This window comes from Xiphophorus couchianus, chromosome 7, assembly GCF_001444195.1.
Source record: "Xiphophorus couchianus chromosome 7, X_couchianus-1.0, whole genome shotgun sequence".
NCBI lineage: Eukaryota > Metazoa > Chordata > Actinopteri > Cyprinodontiformes > Poeciliidae > Xiphophorus > Xiphophorus couchianus.
This window is the reverse complement of record NC_040234.1, coordinates 28,454,776-28,482,197: the sequence shown is the minus strand read 5'-3', so window position 1 is coordinate 28,482,197 and position 27,422 is coordinate 28,454,776. Positions and strand designations below refer to the sequence as shown.

The 27,422-nt window shown below is 40.2% G+C and overlaps 2 protein-coding genes across 4 annotated transcripts in view; both read right to left on the bottom strand.

The window, feature by feature from the left end:
- Positions 1 to 273: 273 nt before the first annotated feature.
- On the bottom strand, positions 274 to 14,727 carry engl (endoglin, like). The gene is made up of 17 exons (XM_028021892.1): positions 14,399 to 14,727; positions 13,713 to 13,851; positions 13,121 to 13,287; positions 10,802 to 10,939; positions 10,547 to 10,721; positions 10,095 to 10,266; positions 9,874 to 10,018; positions 9,184 to 9,376; positions 8,334 to 8,407; positions 6,732 to 6,887; positions 5,677 to 5,757; positions 4,726 to 4,974; positions 3,503 to 3,967; positions 3,094 to 3,211; positions 2,925 to 3,026; positions 1,689 to 1,800; positions 274 to 841 (listed from the first exon to the last, which is right to left on the bottom strand). The coding sequence occupies exons 2-16, from the start codon at positions 13,777 to 13,779 to the stop codon at positions 1,691 to 1,693; spliced, it is 2,412 nt and encodes an 803-aa protein (XP_027877693.1). The 5' UTR covers positions 13,780 to 13,851; positions 14,399 to 14,727; the 3' UTR covers positions 274 to 841; positions 1,689 to 1,690.
- A 2,610-nt stretch (positions 14,728 to 17,337) lies between these two features.
- The window catches only part of LOC114148163 (serine/threonine-protein kinase N1-like), a 45,147-nt gene continuing 35,062 nt past the window's right edge, over positions 17,338 to 27,422 (bottom strand). For all 3 annotated transcript variants that reach the window (XM_028023209.1, XM_028023208.1, XM_028023207.1), the window contains exons 11-22: positions 26,193 to 26,334; positions 25,951 to 26,041; positions 23,766 to 23,857; positions 22,759 to 22,831; positions 21,495 to 21,586; positions 21,230 to 21,406; positions 21,058 to 21,120; positions 20,905 to 20,981; positions 20,089 to 20,231; positions 19,619 to 19,726; positions 19,007 to 19,087; positions 17,338 to 18,256 (exon numbers count right to left, since the gene is read on the bottom strand). In XM_028023209.1, coding sequence (XP_027879010.1) covers positions 18,053 to 18,256; positions 19,007 to 19,087; positions 19,619 to 19,726; positions 20,089 to 20,231; positions 20,905 to 20,981; positions 21,058 to 21,120; positions 21,230 to 21,406; positions 21,495 to 21,586; positions 22,759 to 22,831; positions 23,766 to 23,857; positions 25,951 to 26,041; positions 26,193 to 26,334 — 1,343 coding nt within the window. In that variant the 3' untranslated portion in view covers positions 17,338 to 18,052. The remainder of the gene's footprint in view (positions 18,257 to 19,006; positions 19,088 to 19,618; positions 19,727 to 20,088; positions 20,232 to 20,904; positions 20,982 to 21,057; positions 21,121 to 21,229; positions 21,407 to 21,494; positions 21,587 to 22,758; positions 22,832 to 23,765; positions 23,858 to 25,950; positions 26,042 to 26,192; positions 26,335 to 27,422) is intronic.

The following is a 27,422-nucleotide window of genomic DNA, read 5'->3' as shown; positions in this document are numbered from 1 at the left end:
AAAACGTCTTGGTCACTGTCACTAGCTAGCGGGACTAGCTGTTAGCTTCAGCATCTTCTAGTCGTTTATGCTAACTGAAGCTGCCATGCTAGTTTTCTGCAGGAGCAGATAAGAGGTAATTACTTGTAGCCTTTTAACAGGACCTTTCTTTGAAAATCCCAATCAGGTTAACGGAGTACGGATGTCTAAAATACAGAAAACAAAGCAAAACAAATTAACATCACTAAATGTAAATCTTGTGTTTCCTTGTTGGCTTCACATTGCAAACTTAACTTTGCTCTGCTGCCCCTGAGAGGCCAAAACGTGATTTATTTATGCTTTAAGCAAATACAATAATGTAACATTCAGCATTACATCTTACAGCATTTGACTTCAACAAAGCACATTATTAGCTTTTTAAAAAAAAACAATTACACAGAAGTTCGGGTCTTGGAGTTGAAACAATGGGCCAACACATCTCAGCTCATTTAATGCACCTTTTTTTTTTTACCACACAAACCCAAAGGTGTTGATGACGTGCTCTCTGTTTGAGTCACTAGCAACATTTTTATTCCTCTGTCGAATCCAGATGTGCCAAGTGCTCCACACCATCAAACTGGTGACTTTTAACTTTGAATCAAACCCGTAGCACTTTACAGAACGCCGTGCATGACTGAGACCTGCTGTATTCGCATGTTTCGAGGCCTCTTGTCTCTTCGGCGCACATGAAAACGGCACTCAGTGCAAAAACGGCTCTGCACACGCAAGACAGAAAGCAGCTGTGTTCTCACACACAAAAACGCACAGAAGCTGTTGCAACCCCTGTCCCAGTTCTCCACTCTCAGATTTGCAGGAGGAAATCCTGAGAAGGAGATAAAAGAATGCAACTGTTCAGACTTATCTGGGACATCAGAGCCGAAGATCTGCAGGTGCTTTGCCTAATGCTGATACATTTTCTGGAGCTGACAGAAGCATTTAACCGCTGCAGTTTATTTTAAATGCACAGCTTTGAATTTCGGTTCAGTCTCTTCCCCCCCAGCTGGTCCACAGCTCTAATGTTTTTAATATGAAAAGAGGGCAAGTGGTAGATTGGGTTCTGACTAAATTGATTAGCTATTATTAGCATTTTGTCGGCATCATTTGGTAGGTTTCATGAAAGAGCTGTGCCAAGCCATACGTTGATACTACAAATGAAAACATAAAAACATAAAATACAGTACTCATCAAATATCAATGTATTTCTTTAGCTCATATACTAAAATGTCTGTCCCTTAAAACTTAAGAGTGAGGTGACTGATATAATGTCTGAGATACATGGGAGACTACTGTGGGAAAACAGAAGGGGACAAGTATGGATGTTAAAAACCAAAAGTAAAACGTCTTGCAGTGGTTAGAGCTTTCAAAGTACTTTTCAAATTTGTGACTATAAAATACTTAGATGTTAGCCGGTCTTGTTCTAAGGGTACAATAAGATAAGTACATACACATGGCAAATAATAACAGATTTATAATCAACGTGTTCACACTGCAATGTCACTTCAAAACATTTTGAACCTAAAGTTGAGAAGCAATTACAGTCCTTAGATACTCTGATAACATTTTTCACATGTTAACAAGACCACAGGGTTTTGCATGCTAGGATGTAAATGTCAAATACAACAAACACAGCAGGCGTTTTGTTTTCTGATTATGCTGTAGTCATGTTTTACCTCTAAACTGAGCTGGAGGACTGATCAGACAGGAAAGGTGGAGTCCTGTTGTTGCAGCCCTCTTGAGTCTGATTTGTTAAGTGAGCATTTCTAAAAGACTCTGGGTGTCCCCCTAAAAAACATCAACAACAAAACAACAAACAAAAACAAGACGCAGTATAATTTTATGATGACGCAGGAAGTCCCATCGGTTCACCAAAGCATACTTTAACGTCTCAAACTTCCATCGTGTTGCTGCGTCTAACCTGTGTCTGGTGTTCACACACATTCTCTGAGCCACAGATTAAATCAGCGTCTGCCCTGCTGTCGAGTGTTTTCATGTTTACTGTTAAAACGGCACGGTCTGTGCTGAGATGCAGGGTGACATAGTTTCATTTCTGTGGTTGCAAACTGATCATGCCTTAGGCAAACGTCCGCATATCTTTGGATAATTTTCACTTACACAACCAAACACAAGGAAATGTTTCTAACTGCCTGATCTGTTTCTCTCGAAGCAAAAATATGAAAGTGGGGGTATTATGTAAAATTGACTTTTTAAGTTTTACATCATGATAGAATGTTATTCTATGTTTAAAAACACACCTGGAGTGTGGCTTTGATTCATCCATGCATGTTTGAGAAATCCTTTTTATTTCTTCGTGGCAATCATTCGGGGGTGGCTCACCAAGCACCGCCTATTTACCCAAAGCCCCTCCCTTGTACGTGACCCGCTCAGCTCCTCCAGACTAGCCAGCAGCAATTAGCAAGCACCTGGTGAAACGTCCTGTCTACTGAGCTCATTACAGGAGCTATTTCTCAGTGCAGTGCTCCTAAGAACGCTTATAATGGCAGAATGGAGGAGAACTGGTGAAGTAATGAGCTGAAGGAGGCGTTTCAGAAAGAGCAGAAGCTTCTTAAACAGATAGACGCCCAATTTCAAGGCGTCAAATTGCAAAGTGAAATTTCTTTTAAGTCATGTTTAACAGATACAGCTTTTTTATAACAACTGATGGTAAAATCAGTCATATTTTCACCACATTATTCATCATAAATTAATGTTCACTTTTTTATTCCTAATAAAAAACACCTTTTAAAACCTGAAATTTTGATTAATATTTATCATTTTTCTTTATTTGCTTGCTGATCTGAAACATTCCCAAAAGGGCGATTCTTGTTTTCTTTTTACGACACTGTGATATGTTCTATCAGTCAGTAGGTCTGTATCATTATCTGACCAGACCTACTTCCTGCATTTACCTGTGTATGTGTGGATGCACCACAGTCCCCCCATTAAACTGACTCCAACCAGAAAAGCTGCAAAGACGATTCCCATCAGCAGCCCTTCGTGCAACACAAACCCTGCAGACAAGAGCATGAGGCAAGTTAAACTGCGGTTCAGTGAAAGTATTTATCAGACGATACTCACTGCTGCTCTCTGGACTCAGACTCTTTGTTCTTTGACCAGCCGACGGTTCCAGTTTGGTTACCAGCGAGCTAATGGGCCGGGTGACCACCATGGGCCTGGAGAGGTTTCTGATCTCACACTGACATGGGAATACAGAACAGAGTCAGGAGTTCACCACACACCTGACCTAAAATATTAGGTTATATAAAAAAAGTTTAAATAGGGGTGGATGACATAGCCTTAAAGTTTTATCACGATATTTCGAGGTATTATCGTAACAACGGCAAAAGCAGTCAATAGTTCTTATCGTTGCTTTTATCGTTATCACAATAGTACCGTTAAAATATTGTACCGTTAAATCACAGTTTGTGATAAAACTGTTCACATCGTCCACCCCCATAAGGAACTTTATTCTATGTTTTTTTTTTACCTGATGTCTGGATGATCCCGGAACAAGTGGGGGAATCGGTACCCCACTCTGGCAGCTACTCGCTTTCTGTGTGGTCTCTTCTCTTGCTGAGTCGGAGAGACAAAGGCGGAGGCTGCAGTGGACGAACTGCATGGACTCGTTATAAACGGGCCGCAGGACAAAGCTAAATCTCAACAGTTGCGCTTTTTCCGAATCGCCCACGTTTGGCGAGCCGTTGTCTATCACCGAGAATCTTCTCCCACTGTGGCCGTTTCTGTCCTCCTCACGTCCGACGTCTTCCTCCTCTTCGGCGTAAGCGTCTTCGTCCTCGTCACCGCCCGCCTTCGCGCCGAGCCTGACGGAGGGATCCGAGGAGCAGCCGTTGCTTACCACGGTCCAGAAGGGAGATTTCTTAGGGTCGGACTGGGGGGATACAAAACACGACTCCACTTGCACGACGTCTGCGAGGGAGGCGTTGGCAGAAATCTGCAGCGAGATAGACTTCGAATTAGGAAACTGTCCTGGCATAGAAATTTAGAAGCAAAACATAAATAAAATTGTTTTTAAATATTTTAATTAGTGCTGAAACAATTAATCTGATTAATCGTGACTAATCATCTATTTTAATGATCGTCCATTCATATTTAGTAATTGATTTATCGTTAACTGGAGTACACAGTTAAGGAAAGGACAACATACTAAAAGCAGGAATTAAGCCAAAACTGTGCAAAAAATATACACATTTTGCATTAAATCTCCAATTAAGCACCTGTTGCTATTCAATTATTAATTAGTTAGTGAAAAAAATAATATCACCAGACCAGCCCTACACTGTATTGATTTGTTTGTATTTGTATTTGTACTGAATTGTATTGAAACAAAAGAGATGAGATTTTCACATGTTGATGTTAGGAGGATTATTTTTAGCTGCAGATGCTGCAGATGATCTGAGCTCACTAAAGGAATGCTGTTATTGCCTTTCAAGCAATTAAATGTTTATTTACCTATTTATAAAATCTAAATTCAAGTATTTTTTGCATCTTTTAATTTATTTCTAACATTGTATAAAAATGGTTAAATAAAAAAGTCCACAGAATGTGCAAATTAATTCTGACGATTAATCGATTAACTGTCAGAATAATCGATTATTAACATATTTGTTCTCTTTATCTGAAATATTGACGTTCAATGAGCCACCGGGAAATATGGTTTATGTAAAAAAAAAAAGTCAGACCGGCAGAGACCTCGACAAAGACGCGGTGGTCGGCGGTGATGACACACGGCCCGGTCCACGTCTGCTCGTAGCTGTCGGTGACGAAGAGCCCCAGCTGCAGAGCGGGCCCCGATGTGAGTATGGGCACCGGCAGATGGTGGGGAGCTGGGGCCGACTCTGGACCCTGCCGTGCCCCCCGCGCGAACCGTCCAATCAGAGGAAGGGTCACGTTGTCATCGTTAGCAGCAGATTTTGAGGGGCTGGTGGCAAAGCAGCTTATCTGAAAGGGAAGGTAAGAAAAGCAGGTGAGACAGCTTCTTGTAAAAGTACTGGTGCACTTTAAAAAATGTTGAGTTTTGCTTATTAGTTGTGATAGATGAAGACCTATAGCACGGCAGCGTTGTAACTTATAAACTTAGTTTATATATTTTTTTTTTCTTATAAACTAAGATCTGATAAGTGTGGTGTGCATTTATGTTCAATCCATGTAATCTGCTACATTAAATAAAATCTAGTAAAACTATTTTCCTTCTAAAGTCACCTAATCTGTAAACAGAGTCCACTCTGGGAATTTTTCACCTGCGTGAAAACCAACAGCCCACCCCCACCATAAAACACGGTGGTGGCAGCATCATGCTGCAAGTAAAATTCGGAAAGCTGGATAGAGTCTGTGGAAAGACATGAAAGCTGACGTTCGCAAACAATGTTCATCCAATCAGATTGATCCCTCACTATTTGTTTGTTTGAGTCGGTATATCACGTAAAATCCCAAAGAAAGACAGTAAAGCGAAAGTTGTAAGTAAATGATTCAGTGCAGTCTGTTGGGTTTCCTTTGATTTTCTTTTTTAATACTTTGAATACTTAATTGAGTCTACTGCACTCTTTGATAACCAGGACCAATTAGATTTATGTAAGAGACATTTGTTGTGAATTGGTGCTATATATATTATTAACATTTCAATGAACTTTTGTAAGAACTCACATGTACGCTGAAGGACAGTCTGGACTTCCTGTTCTCTTCGTGTGCAGCGACGCTCTGCGGCTGGACTCTCCATAGCAACAACTGATCATAAAACAGAGTAAACACACACACACTATCAAAATAATAAACACACAAAAAAAAACATTCAACTTAAGTTCTCTCATGTTTGGGGATTAGCTACGGTAACTTTCAGGAAGGTTTCACTAATTAATTTATTCATCAACGGCACCAAACGCGACGACACAAAGGGCAACCGACACATTAGACAGAACATTTTGGGCACAGCAGCAGATGTCTAATAGCTTTTAAGCCAGTTAAATAATATAAAACACTGCTGGTGTCACTGCTACAGCTGATCATTGCTCAGGTAAACTGACAATGAAGCTCCCAATAGGTAAAAGTAAAATTATATAAAGCGTAAAGTTTCTTCCTCCTTTAGAGGTTGGTCAACCAATGCCTTGTCTCCAATCTTAAACCACTGTAAAAAAAAAAAGTAGTGTTTCTTTTGCTTAGTAAAATATAAATATATCTATATAAGTAATACACACATTCCTTATATGTAATACGAACAAAAATGCATTGGATTCAAGTTCTATTCCACTCAAACAAGTGAGTTTCAACCAGTAATAAGATGTCAGCAAAATCTCTGATCTTAGCAAGTGGGTTGGCATTTATTGTCTAGTTATTAATCTTGTTAGAAAACATTAAACAAGCTACATCTCAGTGCAATGCTGATAAAAAATGTTAAAGGGTTAATGTATGTTAATACAGGAGCCATGTTATAACTTTCAGAAGGCGGAGTTTCAGAAGGAGCAGGAGTTTCTTAAAGAGACAGAGACCCAATTTCAAGGTGTTAAATTAGGAAGTAAAATTTCTTTTAAGTCATATTTGACATACAGAGGACTTTCATAACAACTGAAGCTAACATAGTTATTTGCTTATGCTATAAAATGGCACTATGTGCCTGGAGAACACATAATACCTAATCTGTATTTAGGGCGTGAAAGAATGTTGTCTTTTTTTTTTTTTTGGAGCACACTCTGAGAAAATCTCACCGTGTTTTTGTACAGCACCCCTCTGGGCTGTTCCTGCAGAATCCCCTCAGTTCCGCAGAAAATGATCGGTAGTGCTAACAGGAAGTGGCTCCCATTCGACACGGCCTGGCATCTCTGGTCCCGCAGCGTCATGGCAACAGCTGGCAAAGACAAGCTCTGGAGGAGACAACCCAGGGGAATCCATTTAACTACAAACACAGAGGACAACATTCAGATCTGAACCAGTAGAAAAGCTTCCACTGGTGCCAGGCGGTTACAGCTGAAACCAAAATGTTTACATACATTGTATGGAGAAAACAAAGAAAAACTTTATTGTTTAGGTCAGTTAGAATTATCAAAATTGTTTCTATTTGCTAAGACTACTACGCCTCTATAAGATTTAGAAAAAGCCAGGTGATGAGTCATAGCTTTTGCATGTTTCTGATCAAAGTGGAGGTTGAAGTCGGCCGGGGGCAGCCAGGGGGCGCTGTGGGGGGAGCAGAACGTTAGAGGGGAAATGAGGGGGGGAAAAATGCAAAAATAATGAATCCCATTTATTTTTTAAATCTTGAATTTTTCATTATAATTTTTGTTTTCAGTTATCCAATCATTAAAAATCTAAAATATAAATTAGAGTAATTGACTTTAATGTTGATACTGATGCTCATATTCTGATTGGCTACCAGACAAACTCATAAAGCTGCTTTGCTCTTCAGGCTAGCTTAGCTAGCAGGAAATGGAAAAGCTTCTGACAAGGACGCTGCCACAAAACCCCCCATAACACTATGGGAATAAAATAAATTTTGAGGTGATTACCATATTTGTCGAACTATAAGCCGCTACTCTTTTCCCACGCTTTGAACCATGCGCCCTATAGCCCGGTGTGGCTTTCTTGTGGATATTTCTTCAACCGCCAGGGGGCTCTTTAGCAGGAAGTGAATCGTTGGAAGTCAAAATTAGAAAGTAAAGAAGAAAGCGCTGATAAAGGATAATTTATTAATTGGGAAAAACCGAGAGCGGCAGAGATACCAGCGGCTAATAGCCCGGTGCGGCTTATATATGTACATTTCCAGTTTTTTCAAAAAACTTTGTAGATGCGGCTCATAGTAAGGTGCACTCTACAATCCAGAAAATACGGTGATATAAAATATTATATATCTTCTTTTAATAAAAAGGCAGATTGGGATGAAACATTTTATTATTTGGCTATAAAGTCGTAATATGTCATGTGATAGTAAAGTTTTCCGACACAGAACTCATGGCCATCTAAAATCAGACTGCATGAGGTTAGCATTTATGCTAAGTGAATGTAACAGAATAGTGACTAAAAAAACACTCTAAAACTTGATTCTTTACGTATTTGGAGAATTGTCTGTGGGATTACAAAGGGGGGTCTCTTTGGGTCTTTTGGGAACCATGGCATGGAAGGGTTTGAGTTGAGTTGAATAAAGCAGATCACTAATCAGGGTGACGATATTTAGCCTATTAAACCTACTGTATACTGAATAGATTGTTTACACTGCCTCCATTGTTTGCATTACTCAACATATTGATGTCGATAGACAGCCTATCTTTAGTGAAATAAAACATTCATCAGAACAATTAACTTCTATGTTTGGAGACCTTGAGTTTTTGTTGGTCCACCGTCACACTGAGGAGACCGCCATCGCAGTTCACCACTGGTAATCTCTCCTGGTCTGAAGAAAACAAAAAGAAGACAGGAAGGCAGAGAAGGAAGAGCTCAAATTTTACAAACAATAAATCTGATCTTAAAGCAACAGTCCGTACAACCTGGAAGCTGGAGAATGTGATCAAGAAAACCCAGGTAAATAAAAGTAACAGCCAAAGAAATGAGCGCAAAACTTTGTCACACGTCATCATCCTCACACTACTTCCTGTCATCTTCCTTCTTTGTGGTTTCCATTAGTAGTAAAATCCGGTTGTTGATCATGTGACTTGTGTGATGTGGATAAAAGTGTTTCCATTGCAGTTTTGCAAAATGAACCAATTTTGATACGGCCAAATAACCCCAAATTTTTTTGATCTAAAAACAACAGGTTTTTTATTTAAATCGCTGTCTTTCCATTGACTGAACTTATTTTCAAAATGTTAAATTGCGCAATTATATGGTCAGTGGAAACACAGCTAATGTGAGCAACATTTCCATATATGAGTATTATATGGGTTGTATAATGAGCCTAAGATATCACTCTTCTCAGGTAACATTTTTGGTAATTATGATGTTCTTCTGCTTACAGCTGGTGAAAACACAACATTTTAAGACTAGAATATCACATCGCTCAATAAAAGACATTTGTAATGCAGAAATGTGGGCTCAAGGAGTGTTTAAAACCCCCCATAAAGTTATTCTCAAAGGTTACGGACACGCATCTGTCAAATAAGCTTCATATATTCGTATATTCTAGTTTACTGAGTAGGACGGCACATAACAAAAGAGACAGAAGGAACCTACTTGTCCCGCCTTCTGCCAGCTGGATCACAAAGCGATTGGCCAGCTCAGCCTCAGTGTACGACCTAACGTCGGTGTAGCCGCTCTCAGTGGCCCAAACCAGAGGATCAGAGCCAGCAGGCGGCTCAGACAAGAGCCTGCTGGACATGGTTACGTTGGGCTCTGGTTGAAACGGCAACGAGACACTGTTGAAGGACTGAAATGAAAGAAATTAGAAGCAATAACCGCACACGTGGTCGGGTACACTGCAAAAACACAAGATATTAGCAAGAAGTTTTGATATAGTTCCTAGTGTATCTTAATACACACAAAATATCTTAATACACTTGAAATCAGACAAAACAAGCTTGCAATAACTTTTCAGCAACATAAAGGAGATTGTTTTTACGTCAATAATTCCTTAAGATTGATGAAAAAGTTCTTGTGAAATAATAACTAGTCCTTTTTCACAAATATAAAGGAATTGTTGATTTAAAACAAGCTCCTATTTCTTATTGAAAAGTTACTTGTAAGTTAGTTTTGTCCTATTTCAAGTGTACTAAAATATTTGCACTAGAAACTAGACCAAAACTACACAGTAAGATTCTGTGGTTTTGCAGTGTATGAACTGTAATTATATTTTTATTCCTGTATATGTTAAATCTGTCAGCTCAACTGGCTATTATATTAGATCATATTTGATTCGAGCCTTACGTGAACAGAGACGTGACCCCTGACCCCTGTGGCTGTAATCACCCAGTTGACTGGGACCGAGCTGCACAGAATCAGAACAACCTTGTGGGGTTCTGAAGTGGCCACCGGGGGCACCAGAGAGACCGTGACGTCGGCCTGCAGAGAACTGAGAGAAAACGATGCTTCGTTTTGTTTCCTTGTGGGTTAAACGGAACAATGTCTGATCTTAACTCCGGACCCACCCACTGATCCTGGGTCCTACTGAACGCAGCCTGATCACATGGACTTCAGGACTGGCCTCGCTCTCTCTGGGATAGCTGCAGCCCTTCACCGTTTGCGGCTGCAGGTCAGAGGTCATGTAATTAGGAAACAGGAAGGAGGACTGAAGCTGGCACACAGCAGGAAGGGTCGGATCTGTGACACGGAGTCAAAGCAAGAGAGAATTTCTTATTTATTTTTACGCTCCATAAATCTGGAACAAATTCCAGAAAACTGCAAAACCGCTTGCTTACAAGTTTTTATCCATTGTCTCACTTCACTCAGTCATTCTTATATAAATTCTCCATAATCTTAATCCATCCTGCCTGAATAAAATAGCAACTCATTCATTCTCAAAAGTGCTGACTTCAGTCATTTTGAAGGTTGTCATTACACTTTTTTTTTTAATATACAGTGTAGTTTCTCGTTCCCTGACCTTCTCCCAGGTGGATGTAAACTCGATTGCCCTGCTTCGTGTGGACCATTGAGGACAGGTTGCCATGGTGCTTCATTGCCCAGCGGTGCAGCGTGTGGAGGCGAAAAGGTAGCGATCGAACTGTTCGAACGCTCAAGCGTAGAGTTTGTGACTGGACGCTGGAGTTTGGAGACACCTAGCAGGTCATTTAAAGATGGAGCTTTAAATGAAATATTCATGATATTCCTGTTTCCCCCCCTGTGCTTTATGACTGACCTGCACCAGTACTGGGAGGTCAGGGGGCAGCAGGTCAGCCTCCAGCCACCAGCTGATTGGAAGTATGGAGCTGAGCACCAGGTGGAGGGCCCTGAGAGGGCCGCTGGGTGGATTCAGAGGCTTCAGGAACACCAACACCTGGAGACAGGAGAAAAAAACTGGTGTGAAAGATTGACAAAATTTGACCTATTTATAGAACCTTACGAAAGGTTTTTATACGCCTTCAAATTTTTCACAATTTGTCATCAAACTTTATTGCATTTTATTAGCACTTTATGTGATGCACCGTTACCAAGTGGCTCAAAGGTGTAAAGTTGAAAGGAAATCAGAGTTTTAACATTTTTCAAATTGTGGCACACATTGGCATTCAGCACTCTTTACTTTGCTGCCTCTAAATTAAACCCAGTGCCACCAATTGGATTCGAATGGCCGAAAAATAACAACAACAAAAAAACCCTCAGTGATTTAATGTGTGGAATTTATTCTTAGCCTAAATAGAAAGTTATACAAAAGTTTGTATATCAAACAATTTCTAGCAATTTTCCAAAAAACTAAAAATAATTACCACTTTCATTTTGAAATTAAAGCCCACTTTCTATATACATTTAATTGTTTGATAAATTAATAAATAAAATTATTAATTTATTTATTAGTAGACTAAAGTAAGTTAGTTGCTAATTTACTTTCCGTAAGTTAGACACTTACGGAAAGTGGCTAACTTGCTAACTTGCTAGCCAACTAGCTAACAGTGAAAGCTAGCGACCTTCTCCACGTACTGGTTCGTTTCTCGCGGCTTTAATTAATTTCACGACACAATAACCTTTACCAAAAAAGTAAGTAGTGATGTTTATTTGCTTTCTATGAAGAAACATATCACTATGTCATGTTGCGTTTTGTCAGTTTTCATCGTAGAAATGAGAAATACCGTCGTGTTTTAGAGTTACTGAACATTTTAAGCTATAAACCAGGGGTGTCAAACTCAGTTTCACCAAGGGCCACTTCAGCATATTGGCCACCGTCAACGGGCCACATTGACGGTATAAATCAGAAATGCCCAAGTGCAGTCTTCCATACTTCAACTTTTAGATGCGTCCCTGCTAAAACATACCCCAGACAAAAAGTTGACTTCCTCATTAGCAGCAACTCAGTTCTGTAGAGGCCTATGAATGAGTCAATGATCCAGGTGTGGATCATTGATGTTTATTGAAAACATCTGTTCGCACAGATCGGTGCTTCCAAACGTGGACAAAACACAGGAGCTGCATGGAGTCAAAGCTGTGGCATCAAATGAGGGAGCAGGAGACGGTAAAAGTCCTCGATTGAAACATCACTGAACTTCGCTCTTTAGCTTGTTAGCTTGTCGGTGTCTCAGTTTTATTCGCTGGGAAAATTAATAATCAGCTTGAGGTGACTCTGCTGCACTCTAGTGGTGAGAAGCCGTAATGTTGGCTGCTAAGAATCGGAAGGCATTATGGGAGATGTAGTTTATAGTCAATTCATGCTCAAAACCTATTTTAAGTCAATCAATGGAGCTGTAAAACGGTGGCGGGGGGGGGCACATAAAATGACGTAGCGGGCCACATGTGGCCCACGGGCCTTGAGTTTGACACATGTGCTGTAGACGGAAAACATCCGAACTCCACCAAGACGGGTTTCCAGCCAAATTACAAAGTGTACACCTTCTTTGTATTACAAGATAGCACTAAATAGTATTTCTTTTATTGTGACTTTATAAAATAAGATTATGGGACTTAACAGGAACACTTAGTTTTTATTATTACTTAGAAACTCATTACTTTTACAAATTTAGAGCATACTTAGAAAGTCCAGAGAATACTTATACTTATCTAGCAACCCAGAAGTCCAGAGGATATACTTACTTACTTACTTACTTACTTACTTATACTTATTTAGCAACACAGAACATGGATTAGAAACTAGAATCCAGAAAAACTATGTTAGCAACTACTTTTTAGACTCCTATTCTTCCAAACCAGAACAGGAATTAGACCAGAGGATACTTACTTATACTTATCTAGCAACCCTGAATATGAGCATCTAGTTTATTTACTTTGGATCAACATTATTAGATTCTTTTTCTTCTTATTTTGTTTGTATTTCCTTTTAATTCCTGTAAAGCACTTTGTATTGCCTCGTTGCTGAAAATGTGCTACATAAATAAAATTACCTTTACCTTTAATAAAATATCCAAACAATTAGCGCTCACTTCAATTCAGACACTATTAAAGTTAATGCAGGATTCTTCGTCTTTTTAAAGGAAACATTTTCCTTTTTAAAAAGTAAAAATTTGTAAGTTACCATGTTCTCAGGGCTGTTGGTTGCTCTTTGCAAAGCGATGACATGAGTTTCCTTGTTCCCCTGCTCCCAGGCGGCGCAGCCCCGGCCCGCCTGAACCCTCTCCAGCAGAGCCCGAACAGGATGCTGCGCTCCGGCTGCATCAGCCGGAGAACACCGCCCCTCTGCACTTTGAGCCACGGAGGAACAGAGGGCAAATAATAACAGTATGTAATGATAGCATGAATATTAAATTCTCGGTTACGATGCTACGCAAAATCTTTGAGATTATGTTGTCGCATTGTTATGCCATTGCCGTTATATTATTTGAAAATTGGCTCAAAACAACAATATCATTGTTTATCGCAATAAACGATAATATTTTCTGGGACAATTTATCGTCCTGCAACATTTGTTATTTTGACAGGCCTAGTTTTATTGAATAAAAAAGAAGAAATAATAACACAAAAGAGTTTCTGGGAGCAGAATTTCTTTGTTCTGAGGTATTGCCCTAAATCTGTCTAAATTTGTCTCCAACGCTCTGATTAAAGTCGTTTAACCAGGAGACTTTATCCTTTGGGATCAATGAAATAGTTTGGAGTGGAGTGATTCTCACCTCTCAGTCTTTCCCAGAGGAAAACAAAGCAGAAAACCCAAAATCCAACCTTTGTTATCGATGGCATTATGGATTCAGCTGCTGGTGTCAATCTGTAGTCAGCGCTACATTGAGGGCAGTCAGCTTCACTTAGGGCAAGCTGTTAAACACATAGTACCATCAAAATGTTTAGTTGACTGATTGAACGTTTCATCTTACAAAGAAATTATCACAATTTTTCATCGATTACTTGAAAAATGGATGAATAGTGAAAACATCAAACTCCTTAAAAGTAAGCTAAAAGACAGGTTTGGTTTTTTTTACAAAATATTTGCCAAAATGCCACTTTATGCCACTAAAATCAAGCTCCTCAAGGCTATTATTTGTATGCATTTTTAGTATGGAATCTGTTTAATTTGGCAGAAAGAGAAAAAAAATCTTTTGCTTCATTGTTTGTAGTTTTTCTATGTAAATATCAGTCTTATCCAGTGATGTTTTTGTTCTCAAATTAAGATAAAGTTGTGCAAAATTGACAAAACTTTGCCCACTGTAAACAAAGTCTAAATAGCTTTTAACAAACATTCATAGTCCTGTTTAATATTAAAGTTCTTTCCATTCATGTCTGAACGGCTGAACTATTTATAATTGTTGCGGTGAACGTTCTCAGTCATGTTAAGAGGCAATACGAGATGAAATCTCACTCTCACCTGCGGCGCTGCACAGAGGAAAAAGCCGACTGATGTTCCAAGGGCTGGTTGAAGCTGTTTACTAAACACACACACACACACACACACACACACTTCACAACCTAAACTAGGCAAAAAGACACCCTCCAGTCTCAGCTGGGCTCCGCTGGGGAGGGAAGCTGCACCAAAAGACGACTCGACGGGAGATTTGGAGTTGGACGTAAAGACGCGTTTAAAGGGGCGATGGGAGGGCTCAGGGCATGGTGTGACACGGTGGAGAGAGAAATAGTAAGGAGAGGTATAAAAGGCTTTGGGAACGTCTCCAAACACAGATGGCAACGGGAAGGAGGAGAAGAGGAGAGGAGGAGGAGTTTTAGGAAAACACAGAAAGCAGGAACAAAATGATAAAGTGTCTCAAGCAGGGTACCAGTAAACACCAATGTGTTTACTGGAAATCTTCACTCAATGATGGACGTTTAGCCGATTAGTTTTGGTTTTGCTTTCTTGCAGAGTTTTTGTGATGTTTCTTTTGGAGGGAGGGGGGTTGTCACACGTTCTTATATGACAATAAGAAAATGCAGTTTCCACTTGATTTCATTATTAAGGGAAAAAATGGCTCCCCAAACAAACCTGGCTCTGTGAAAACAAAATTTTCACACAATCACACGTAATCGTACACAAATTTGTGTATGATTTTGGTGATAGCACTCATCAAAACGTAATGTTTCTTCAATTGTTGACTGTTTGCTTTGTAACTTTGTGTTTTTATTATGTAAAGCACCTTGAGCTGCAGAATCAATAAACCACATATACAGAAACGTTCTGATAACATGAAGTAGGCCGAACAATCTTAAAACATCGTGTGACCTTCAAATTAGGTGAAGAACGATACGCAGTGAGCTTCCTGGGAAGGTTTTCCATGGATGGCTGTGGCTGTGAAAGGAAATCTTTATGCTCCAGCATACGGACGGGCAATGTGGAAATTTTTTTTTTAATAGTATTATTGTGGTAATGATAAAGATCATGATTAAAAAAATGCTTTTTAAACACATTTTTTTCTGGTAATTGTATGGCTGTAACTGCATGGCAAAGCATTCATAGCACCACAAACACAAATACTGTTCTTGAAAAACGTTCCCCTTTAAAACAGGCTTCCTCACAAACGCCACTTTCTTAAAAACCTGTAATTTACATTCTAAGTTGCACACGATAACTTCATTTAATCATATTATCGAATTTACTGATAATACAGTGGGGGAAATAGTAAAAATAATATTTCCGTTTGTACTGTCGGATTAGTTGTTTTTTTTAAAGCATCAATAAGTGAAATGTGTCACAAAAATAATAAAAACCTTTCCCAAAAAATTATGAACAATAAGCACGCAAAGATGGTTTCATCACTTTCATGCCTAATTTGTAGAAAAAGGTTGGGAATGGTTCGGTCTTGTTCCTACATGACTGGAAACCAGCGCAACCTTAGAAACTACACGCTCGTCCAACATCGGTGTCTGACCTCACAAATGCAATTTGGAAGAACGGTTAAAAATTTCTATGACTCGATGGCTGCATTATGGCATCTCAGGTTAATGTGTGTGTAAAGACACTCGCACAAAATAATGCTTTTCTCAATATAATGAACGCCAATGGAAAACCTGACATTTTTAGCAACGAGGAAGTTTTAGGTAGATGAGACTACTTAAAACTCTTAGTTACTTGCTGCCCTATGATTTTATTGCAATATGTTTTAACAAATGTGCTTGAGTACATTCAATAAATATCACAACAGACATTAGCTGCGTCTCCATTACAAATGTGACTAAAACTTTCAAAATTTTATGCTAATGTAAAAGAAAAAAACAAAAACAATATTGTGATTGCGGTGTTTTCATTAAATAAGTAACGCAATTAAAATCCCACATGAATAAGCTTCACGTGATAAGTCATTAAAAAAAACATGCCATGACGTCATCGACCTCCGTCTACTTCCTGTTGTCGTCTTCTTCGTGGTTTGCGCCACTGCCAACGTCCGATTATGGATTGCATGACTCGTGTGGTGGGAAAAAGTGCTTGCAATGCATAAGCCAATATAGATACGGACAAAAAAGAAAACTACAACAACAAAACTACCTCGAGGATCCTAGCGCCAAAATCGTTTTATGGAAGAACTAGAAGTTTTTCGATACTGCCGTGTTTTCATTAAGTGGATGTATTTTCGAAATGTCAAATCGCCTAATTATATGGTCAGTGGAAACGCAGCGGAGCGACAGGTTGATTCCTCCCCCTCATCCCTTGCGAGAGCATTTGTCCAATTCGATTTCTAATAGCCGCAGGAATGTACTCGGCCATGTTCTTTTCGGCAAACCATTAATGGGAACAGATGGGTCCTTCCGCTGCGAGGACATGATTGCATTTTACCTTCTTGATAGATCTACAAAATCCATCTGGAGCATGTGGGAGTTCAGAGGACTGCTTACCGTGGTTAATTGTTTCCGATGTCAGTGGGACCTGACAAATATGTACATCTTGTGCAGGAGTACCTCGCGAAAGTATTCAAACTCCTCAAACTTCTTTTCATTTTGTTATAAGACAAACCTCAACTTTAACGTATTTATTGGGATTTTATGTGATAGAGCAACACAAAATAGTGCAAAATTAAAGTTGAAGTTTAGCTCCTGCTACGTACAATGTCTTAAACTGTGAAAAAAAGAGCTTTACAAAAACTGCGAAAATCAATAAAAACCGCTGGCACATAAAGAAAACATTGAATTTTCAGCATTTTCTACGTCCAACTAAGTTTTACCATCACTATCAAGAGTTGGAAAATGATTATTTTAAATTATTTACTGTTCCTGACTGTGTGAAAAACACCCTGACTGGCTGGATGGATATAATCCAAAACTCAGCATGAGATGGTGAAGAGAAAAATTAACATAAGCAATAAATGACAAAGGTTATCACACTGTTGGTTTCACATCTTTACTGGACCATGGCTGCTACAAGTTATACCAGCAAACGACAAAGGAATAAGAAACACAGACAGAAAAACAAATTTTATCACAAAAAAAACAACCTCTGAAGAGTGATTATGCTTTAAAAAAATCTGTAATGTACCGAAGAACAGAAGGAAGAAATGAATGTGAAGGAGGGTGAGTAAGCAGAGACACACAGACAGAACCTCCTCCTTTAAAACGTCCACTTGTGGCGGTTTTCTTTGGCCATGAAAACCAAACACTTTCTCCTTCTTCTCTGTCCTCTGGCGCCCACAAGTGGCGGTTTGCAGGTAGTGCAGTGCCTGATTGAGGCTGGAGGGGTTACGGTTCACATTGAAACGCACAGTGAACGGCGAGGATGGAAACGACAAGAGTGTGAAGCGAGTCCAGATTGAAGCGGAGGGGAAAAAACCAGCTTCCTGTCTTCATCAGAGGATTTTTTTCCATCTCTTACATAATCTGGATAATCTCTTATCACAGCTTCCCTCCTCTCTGAAAGCAGCCCAGAGGTTATGTGTGTGTCCGTCCACGTTCAGTTCAGCTGTCCTGTCGACCTCACACACTCACACAAAGAAAGACAAAGGATCCGTTCCTCGTTTCTCCAGTCATCCTTCCCTCACCATTCTCCGGTCGGAGTCTGACCGCAGGGGCCGATGACCCCCCCTCCACTCCGTGGCCCCGGGCCCTAGCAGAGGTCGGAGACGTAATCGAAATCCTTGAAGTAGTCCTGCTCCTTCCGAGAAATGGTGCGGCGCTCGCGGGGCGGCGTGAGCGCGGGGGCCTCGGCGGTGAACTCCGTGTCGAAGTTGCTGACGTCTTCCTTCCCCACAATGGTCGGGACGAAGGGAGGCGGGACTTTCCTCTGGAGAAGCGCGTCCCAGTCCATTCCCTGAGGGAGTTGTTTTTAAATCGGTTAGTGAGTTTGTGCTTCTCAGCAGAGCGGCTGGTAGACTCAAAACAAATCTATCCGAAGTACTCATCTCTGTTTAAAACAGTAAAGGGTCTAAAATATTTCAAGATTCATCCGGTGCTTCTTCTAGCAACTTTTTGGATTGAGAAATATTACAGATGTTATTCCTTTATGGTTGTTAAAGTCACAGCAGTCCTGATACAACGTTTTTAAACTTGCGATACGGTACCTGCGGCTTTGAGCATTGGCCGATACCGATATTGACCAGAAACAATATTATCACGAAACATACATACTTTTATTGCTTATTATGTACTGTGGAACATTAAAAAAATGCTTAAGTGATTCTACTCTAACAGAAAACAATAGTCAATGACAGTAGCTAGTAGAACAACTGACCATTTCATTAGTTGCAGGACACAGGTACTGCTGGATAGAAATACTGGGCCGGAATCCTGCAGTGAACTGCTTATATCGGAGATTTTAGATGCAGGCCGATATAATCCGATACTCGTTTTTCGGTTGATATCAAACAGATTACCGATATCAACATCAAATCGGGACAGCCATAATTAAAGTGAGTTAAGCATCTTTTGCCATTTCATTGTTTTGTTGCTTATGTAATTCACGTCGGTCTCACAGTTAAAGGTACTAAAATGTCTGAAAGTGAAATCCTGACAGAAACATACGACTGTGTTTGTGAAAACCTTGAAGGAATGAGAGACTCACTCTGAAAAATGGTTGTTTCTTGACGTCCTCTGCGTCCTTCTCTCCGGAGCCCAGACGCCTCTCAGGGTTTCTTCTCAACAGCTGGTGAGGGGAAACCAAAGGAACTCTTAGACAAAAAAAAAAGATTGATACAGAGAGCCTGGCAAAGGGATTCCTAACCCTTGAAACAGGTTGTGTGCGAATGTATTCTCTGATGTCCCTACATGTAAAAATGGAGAGAGTATGTGAACATCAGTCAGATTCAAGTCTGGACATTGAGAGAGATTCTGACTTCTGAAAGACACTAGATTATATTTTGGTGAGTCAGAGCAAAGAACTCTACTCCACACTTTTCTGATTTTTATCTGTAAAGCACAATGTGGAAAATTATGCATTGTTTCACTTCCACTTGGTAACAACCTGCTACTTTGACTATGCTGACATTAGTCTTTCACATAAGATTTGATTAAATAACATTGAAATTTGTTGTACAGAAAAAAGCATATAGAAAAGGCAGCGGGTTTGAACACTTTTACAAGACACTGTGTCTAACATTTGACTTCTTTACTTTAATATGTAAATAAAAAAAACAAAGACACCGTAAACAAGCAGCAGGAAGTGATTCAGTCTAACCCGTCTCATGATGCCGATGGCCTCGGTGGAGAGGAAGCGCGGGTAGCGCACCTCGTCGTTCACGATGCTGTCAAACACCTCCTCTTCGTCGTCACCTGGAAACGGAGACTGAAACAGACCGGGATGGGAAAAAAATGGAGATGTGGAAATCAGTTCTCTTCATTTACTCAGATTAATATCCAGGCTTGTTCATCCATATTAATTGTGTGCATTAAATTAGCTATTTATAGCGAGTTATTGCTTAGTTTTGACTTTAGAATTGATCTAGAGAATTAATTTAAGAGAAGACAACTGCGTCAAACTTTTTCAGAGTAAGCAAAGATGCGCTAAATAAAAAAAAATAATTAGCTCTGCTAATAGCGACACAAACTTGTGTTTTAAGTTTTAGCCTAATGTTTAGCTTCCTCCCTGCTGCTCCCCACTTCATCACGGCCCTCCCTACCAGGGATGAACATCCCCTATGCGCTCACCTCGCCCACCAACATCTCGTAGACGAGTACGCCGAGCCCCCACCAGTCCACCGCTCTGGTGTAGGACGTGTCCGTTAACACCTCGGGGGCCAGAAACTCCGGAGTACCACAGAAAGTACTGGTTCTGTCTCCATAACCCATGCCTGGGGAAGGGAACAACATGAACGACTTGTTAAAAGTGAAAAACAGGACATGAATAACAAAGTGTGACTAACAAAGAAGTGTATGCAACAGCAGCAGATGCTACTCATACTCTCTGTTTAAGCAGTGGTGACCCTAAAGGGGGGCATGTCACCCCCGCCAGAGAATCATAATCAGTTAATAGAAAAACATTCAGAGTCACATTCTTCAATGAAGCATGAATGTAAAACTCAATAATTAAATGAATACATAAAAGTTAGTAATATATATACTGTATGTATAAATATGCATTTATTTTGATGTTTTTTAACTGGGCTGGTCTGGCCAACAGTATGAACATTTTCTGAGCAGCAGCTGAGTACGAATTGACATGTGAAATTATTCCTGTTTTAGATAAAGTCTGTTTCAAAAGTATTCACACCCCTGGACTTTCTTTCCCCTCATTTTGTCACCTAAATTTTGAAGGAAGCATGAAATAAAGGTGAATGACTTCAGAAGGCAGTTGTTTGCACATTTAAAAAATGTTTTTTTTTTTGGAAATATCAGAGTAAAAGGGGCTACCGATCACTTTTCTTCTGCAGTAAACTGGTGCCATTAGATTGTGTTTGTGTACCAGGCTGTAGCGTGACAAAACGTGTAAACATTCAAGGGATATGATGGGACTTAAGCACTAACCTTCTTTACAGAGCCCAAAGTCAGCTATTTTCACAAAACCCTCAATATCAAGGAGCAGATTATCCAGTTTCAGATCCCTGGGAAAGAAATGGAAGTGGAATTATATCTAGTGTAGACAAATGAGTTAAGTCCAAATGTCCCCCAGGTACTCACCGATATACAATCTTATGGTCGTGAAGGAACTGCAGACCCAGGACGACGCAGGCTGAGTAAAACCTGTTCATCAGACACAAACAGGAAGAAATTCACCAAACCGACTGGAGCTAAAGCACAAACCAGCTCTGTTTAATTCAGCCGCTTAACCCGGCGAGGCGCCAGAACTCACGCAGCCCGCGGCTCGGAGAAGACGTCGGCGTGGATGTGCATCATGAGGTCGCCTCCCGCCGTGTACTCCATGACGAAGCACACGTGCTCCGGCGTCTGGAAGCACGCAAACAGGTTGACCAGGAAGGGGTGGTGGGAGATGTTGACGGTCTCGAAGATCCGCTTCTCGCACATCAGACTGGGGGAGGGGAGAGGGAGAGGTGAGCGGGGGAGTGTGTGCTGGGTGCGAGTTGGCGAGAGGCAGAGAGCGGGAAAGCGCCGGTTACCTTTCCACCTCGTCCCGAGCAACGATGTCTCCTTTCTTTAGGGCTTTGATGGCGTACTGGCTGCCGGTTTTTTTGTACTCCGACAGCAACACCTGAGGGGAGGAGAGGAGGAGAACTTTAACCAGCTGCAGATTTCCACGACTTTACTGCAAAAACACGAAATCTCAACAAGTGTTTCTGGTCTAGTGTCACTATCTCAGTACCCTTGAAATACAAAACAACGTATTTTTTTCTTATTCCAGAAAAAAATAAGAAACTATCTATGACTGTTCAGCAGTAATAGGTAAGATACTGGATCTTTTTTAAAGTCAGTAATTCTTTGATATTGGTGAAAAAGTGCTAGTTTCACTGGGAAAAATGCCTTGTTATAAGTGAAATATTCTGCCCATAGAACTATCCATTTTTCATCAATGAACAGGAATTGACCTAAATCCTTTTCCAGATAACATCTTTTTAAAAACTTAATTACCGGTAGCTGGAAAAATAGATTCCCATTTATTACATTTTATGCATCCACCCTAACTTTTTGAATGACTAGAACCAAAACTGTTAACCTGCTTGTATTCAGAAAAAAAAAAAAGAAAATCTTACTACCTAGATTAAAATATAAATCAACCCGAAAACAGTTTGGAAATATTTTTGCTTGTCTTATTCAAACTCAATGTTGCAAAACCTTTACCCTTATCTGCAATGATTTACTGATCCGTTTACCACAAAAATCTTTTTTTTTGCCAATTTCCATAAAAATGATCAGTTTGTAGTTTATTATTGAGCAGATAAAATATAAAAGCACAAAAATTTGTTTTAACAATCTCATAAAAAATAAAAATTTTGTCATGTCACATGCTTTCAACGGAACGGTTTTGGCCCTCATGATAAAACGTTTGGACACCACTGACTTGCTAAAAAAGTTACTTATGAGCTAAAGTTGTCTTATTTCAAGTGTGCCAAGATATTTGCACTAGAAATTAGATCAAAAGTACTTGGTAAGATTTTGAGTTTTCACAGTGTTTAAATGACTGGATTAGATTTTATTTAGGGATATAAAAGTAAAAAAAAGGGAAAATAGTACAACTGAACTACTTTGTGTTGGTTTACCACAAAAATAATCCCCAAAAGATACATTGGTGTTTGTGTTAGCTCCACAATAGATGTCAAAGAAACTTTATAGGTAATAAACTGGCAATTTTAGATTTCATGGACTTCAGTTTGTTGCTAATTTTGAGGAAACAGATTGAGGACGGGGGGAGAAGGCGGGTGGTACCTTCCCAAAGTGGCCCCTGCCGAGAACTGCGATCAGCTTGAAGTCCTGCAGACACAGAGGCCCTCTGCTGGCTCTGAGGGAAACAACATCAAACAGATTTATGTTACACCCTTCATCCTGTTTTCTAAAACCAGAGTTTTCTAATTTCTCAAGAATCACATAAAAATCTATCATTTGGCAGAGCAGTCTAGCTCATTTTTAAAGTGTGAATACTAAAGTTCCCTATGAATCTATGGCAGAAAACAAAGTACTGGATGGATGGATGCAACTTCTACAGTCAATGATAGATAATAGTCTGGAAATAATAAACATATTTTTCATATCCTATTTTCATCTTCTATATTTTTCCAGATCTGGAAAAAAACCAGAAGTCTAATTTTCAGACTTTTTTGAATATAAAGTGGATGAATGGATGGAGAAAACCTTTAGTGAGGTTGGATATGAAATAAAGTCTAGAAATAGGAAACTTTTCCAGACTCAGTTCATATATTTAAATGTAGGACTGAACCGATCGCTAGAATAACTTTATTACAATTCAGTTCAAATATACTTTATTGATCTCAAATGGAAAATAAATGTTGGAATTCGCCAACTCAAATTATCTCAATAATCCAAAAAAGAAATGGCTTTGATGGAGGGGAAAGACACTCTAAATGTAGCTCTAAGTCTTAATCATGGGACTATTTAATACAATCCATTATTACTAAAAAAAAAATCAGAAGCTGTTTTACTCCTAAAATCCTTATTTTGGAGTTCAGAGCAGCTAAGTGCTCCTCACTCCGGGGCAACATGTGCAGTAATCCTCATTGCTGATGACTCGGCCCCATTAACAGGTGTTGCAGCCTGACACAGGCTCACTCTGTGCGAGTAGGCGGTTTCCTGATCTCACGCTGAGGCGGCCATATTGCAAAGTGTTCTGTTCGGGAGTGTGTTTTGATCATGAGTGGGTGTGAGGTGAGAAGGACACGCTGGATAAGAGGGAGGGGGTTCTTGTTGTGTGTCTGCACCTGCACAAAGAGTTCTGGGACTGCGATCTGGTTGGTTTCTGCTGAGCGGGGACGTCGGGGGTGGGCGGGGCCTCGACGATGGCCGTCTGTTCCTGTCCGGATGGAGAAACAGAGCGGGGTGAAAGTGAAACGGAGGTAAAGATGAAACAGCAGATTGTTCCTGTCCTCCTCGCTCCTTCCCTCCTTCCTCCTGGTTAATTAGTTGCCTTAAAAAAACATCGGCGTAATTAATCCTGTAGCGCTTCAGCCCCACTGAACGCACCATCTGTCGAAGGCCCTCAGACTCTGCTTGAGCCCCTCGCATTCGGCCTCTCTGGCGTTCATTAGCAGAAGCCTGGCTGTGATGTGTCCAAGCATGTCGGACACACATTATGTACACGTTGCAGGTTATTGTTTACATATGGAAATTTTGTGCACGTACACAACTCTGGAGGGCAAAAAGACAATTTTTCTTTTTTTACCTGCCGCAGTAGAACAATTCTATTGAAATATAACCTGGAGACGTACAGTAGGTGTTGTTAATTTAGCGCAGGGCGCCACAGGAAAGGGAAAATAACACAGAAAAACTTTGAAGAACAACTCAAAACCACACTTATTCTTTTTTTTCTCGCTCCGTGTTGACTAGGCTACACATAGACTCATTGCCATAGCAACTAACTGACAGCAACGTCACGAATGTGTCGGGATTCAACGGCAAAAAACACGCAGACATTTCCCACAAAGAACAAAACATTCAGTCCGTAAAGTTTTCAGACTTGATGCTTTCATTTGTTGCAACAATAAATAAGTGATTGTCTGAACATATACAATCAGACACTAATAAGAAATGATTGTTATTAACGATTGATTAGCTAATCTAAACACCTGCTCTGCTGATGATCCATCAGAGTTGGTGCGTCGGTCATCTTTTTTTTTTTTTTTACTGAACTGAATCTCACAGAGTTCTGCAGCACATCTACATGTTACGTTTGTCAAAGTCAAGCTAGCATACCTGACCTATTTGCTATTTTGTTTTAATTAAAACTTTTTCCCAGCCTTGTTGTCTAGTTGTTGACAATTAGTAGCAAAGCATTGCGTCCCTTTTGTTTTATACATCATACGTACATTTCAGATTTAGCACCTTATGTTGACAACCTAATAGCTACGACTAATGATAGTCATCCTCAGCGTGCTGTTTTTTGCCCTCCAGGTGTCAACACATGAATATTAGATTAGATGGCTATTAGAGAGGCATACCTCAAAGTAGAGATGCAGCAATATGAAAATATGGGTTGATGTGTCAGATAACCGATATTATACATATATCTCCCTACACTTTTCGACACACTACCCACATTGCTTCTCATTTTCAGTTAAACACCCCATAATCCTTTGTCAGCAAACTGTGCATACCTACCTCAAACATATACCTTTTATATATTTAGTTATAAACAAGTTTCTGTCAAAAATCTGGCTGGAGAGTTGATTACTCATCTTGTAGAAATTGGAGATTTATTTTTGAAACTAGGCTGCACAGTGGCGCAGTTGGTAGCACTGTTGCCTTGCAGCTAGAAGGTCCTGGGTTCAATTCCCGGCCGGGGTCTTTCTGCATGGAGTTTGCATGTTCTCCCTGTGCATGCGTGGGTTCTCTCCGGGTACTCCGGCTTCCTCCCACAGTCCAAAAACATGACTGTCAGGTCAATTGGTTTCTCTAAATTCTCCCTAGGTGTGAGTGTGTGTGTGCATGGTTGTTTGTCCTGTATGTCTCTGTGTTGCCCTGCGACAGACTGGCGACCTGTCCAGGGTGTACCCCGCCTCTCGCCCGGAACGTAGCTGGAGATGGGCACCAGCAACCCTCCCGACCCCATTAGGGACAAGGGTGAACAGAAAATGGATGGATGGATGGATTTTTGAAACTTGCTTATTTCCTGGCAAGAGCGTAGCTTTTAAACATGGTAGACAAATTTTCAGCAGGTTGGTGCCGTTCCAGAAAGTTTATGCTAGCCAGATTTCAAAATTGTTTCTGAAGCGTCTTTTTGGGATCATTGTTAATTTGGAAGACCCTGTTATATTTAGGGTTGTACCGACAAATCTGTTCATATTTCCTTAGATAAGGGAGATCGACAATCAGCCCCAAGTTTAGGGTTTCAAATGTAACCTCCGCCTGCTTTCTTTTTCACTGTAGCCGTTATTCATCTCAACTTACCAGCGGCGTTGGGGCGTCCACCACATCTTTCCGCGTCTCTGCTTTCGGAGGAGAATCGCTGTCCAGACTCAACTTCTCCACTGAGATTTCTCTGCACAAAACACAAAACTGACAGTTACTGTCAGTAGTTTAAAGTCGTTCACAATTCATTCTTCACTGGCTAATCTGTGAACTACTTTGACGTTCCCTCAGAAACATTCTTCAGATTACCAGACCCAGCCTCAGGATAGTCGTTTCCGTACCCCGTAGTGTGTGTGACGGCGTTGCTGGAGAAGCTGGTTGTGTATGCGGGCGTGTTGCTTCCAGTGGGGATGGCGTTCCTCAGCAGGCGGACCCAGGTGGCGATGTCCACGTTCATCTGACGGGCACGCAGGAAGGCTTTGCCTGAAACGCAACGCACAGCGAGACGCGTGTCAGAAACAGCCAAACGTCGTCAGCGTACGGTGCGATCGGCCTCTCGCGGATTTAAAGAGCCGACCCCGGTCGAGGCTGCTGTGCTTGCTGCATCTGATTTTTCAGAAATGTTCATAATCCCTCTGTGAGAAGGAATAATAATAATAATAATAATAATAACAATAATAATAATAATAAAAACATTTTCTGAGCAGCAGCTTTGCTCAGTCCTTCTGGATTATAAAACCTTTAAATCAAGCAGAGCGGCTAGCCGGCTCAACAGATGATGGATTTAAAAATCGTGGAAACATGAAAACATGGCTACTTAAATTCTTAGTGAACATCTTTCAGATAAAGCTGGACTCAAAACTCAAGACCTCTAGATTTCTAACACATTGCCTTCCCCAGATGAACTACACATCTCGACACTTCATGACAGGCACATAATGGGAATAGAAATTTTCATCCACACCGGTCAAATGAATAAATGTTTTTAGAAATAGGAATTAAAGAAAGAAATACGAGTCTGCCCAATTCATTATTTGTCAGATTTTAAGTGTTACAAGCAAGTCAGTGTTAGGAAATTACACTCCAATAGAATATGTCTACATGATAATACATCGAAACTGTCTATAGACATTTTATAGAGGTCCATGTTGAATGTGGTGTATATTTGGATTTAACCTGTAAGCTTTTTCTATGTCTATAAGTGGAGTAAGTCGATTATTAGGAGTTAATGAGGAGAAATGTTTCAGCCGAGACGGACAGGTGCAAAACAAACAAAAAAAGAAACAAATAAAGATTAGTAAACGGTGCCTGTTGTAGTTCTGACTCATGCTGAGCAAACATTTTGTCATTTCTGATATCGAGGTCAACCCCTGTAGCTCAAATACTAAAAAAAAACATTTCAGAATAAAATGTGTTTTCATCTGCTACTACACTACACATAAGTTCATATCTAATCATGTTTTCTACCATTTTTGATACTGAAATCGGGAAAAACTGAGCATTTTTCCACATAATAATATTCCTGTAGAAAAGAAAGGATGTTGGGTTATGCTTACTGGCATTTTGCACGA

Excerpts from the sequence above, each read along its gene's own strand:
- engl (XM_028021892.1), bottom strand. The coding sequence starts at position 13,779 with ATGCCATCGATAACAAAGGTTGGATTTTGGGTTTTCTGCTTTGTTTTC. Across the intron at positions 6,888-8,333 it reads TGGACCAACAAAAACTCAAG|AGCTTGTCTTTGCCAGCTGT; the intron begins GTCTCCAAACAT and ends TGTCTCCTCCAG. Across the intron at positions 3,027-3,093 it reads TCTGAGTCCAGAGAGCAGCA|GGTTTGTGTTGCACGAAGGG; the intron begins GTGAGTATCGTC and ends TCTTGTCTGCAG.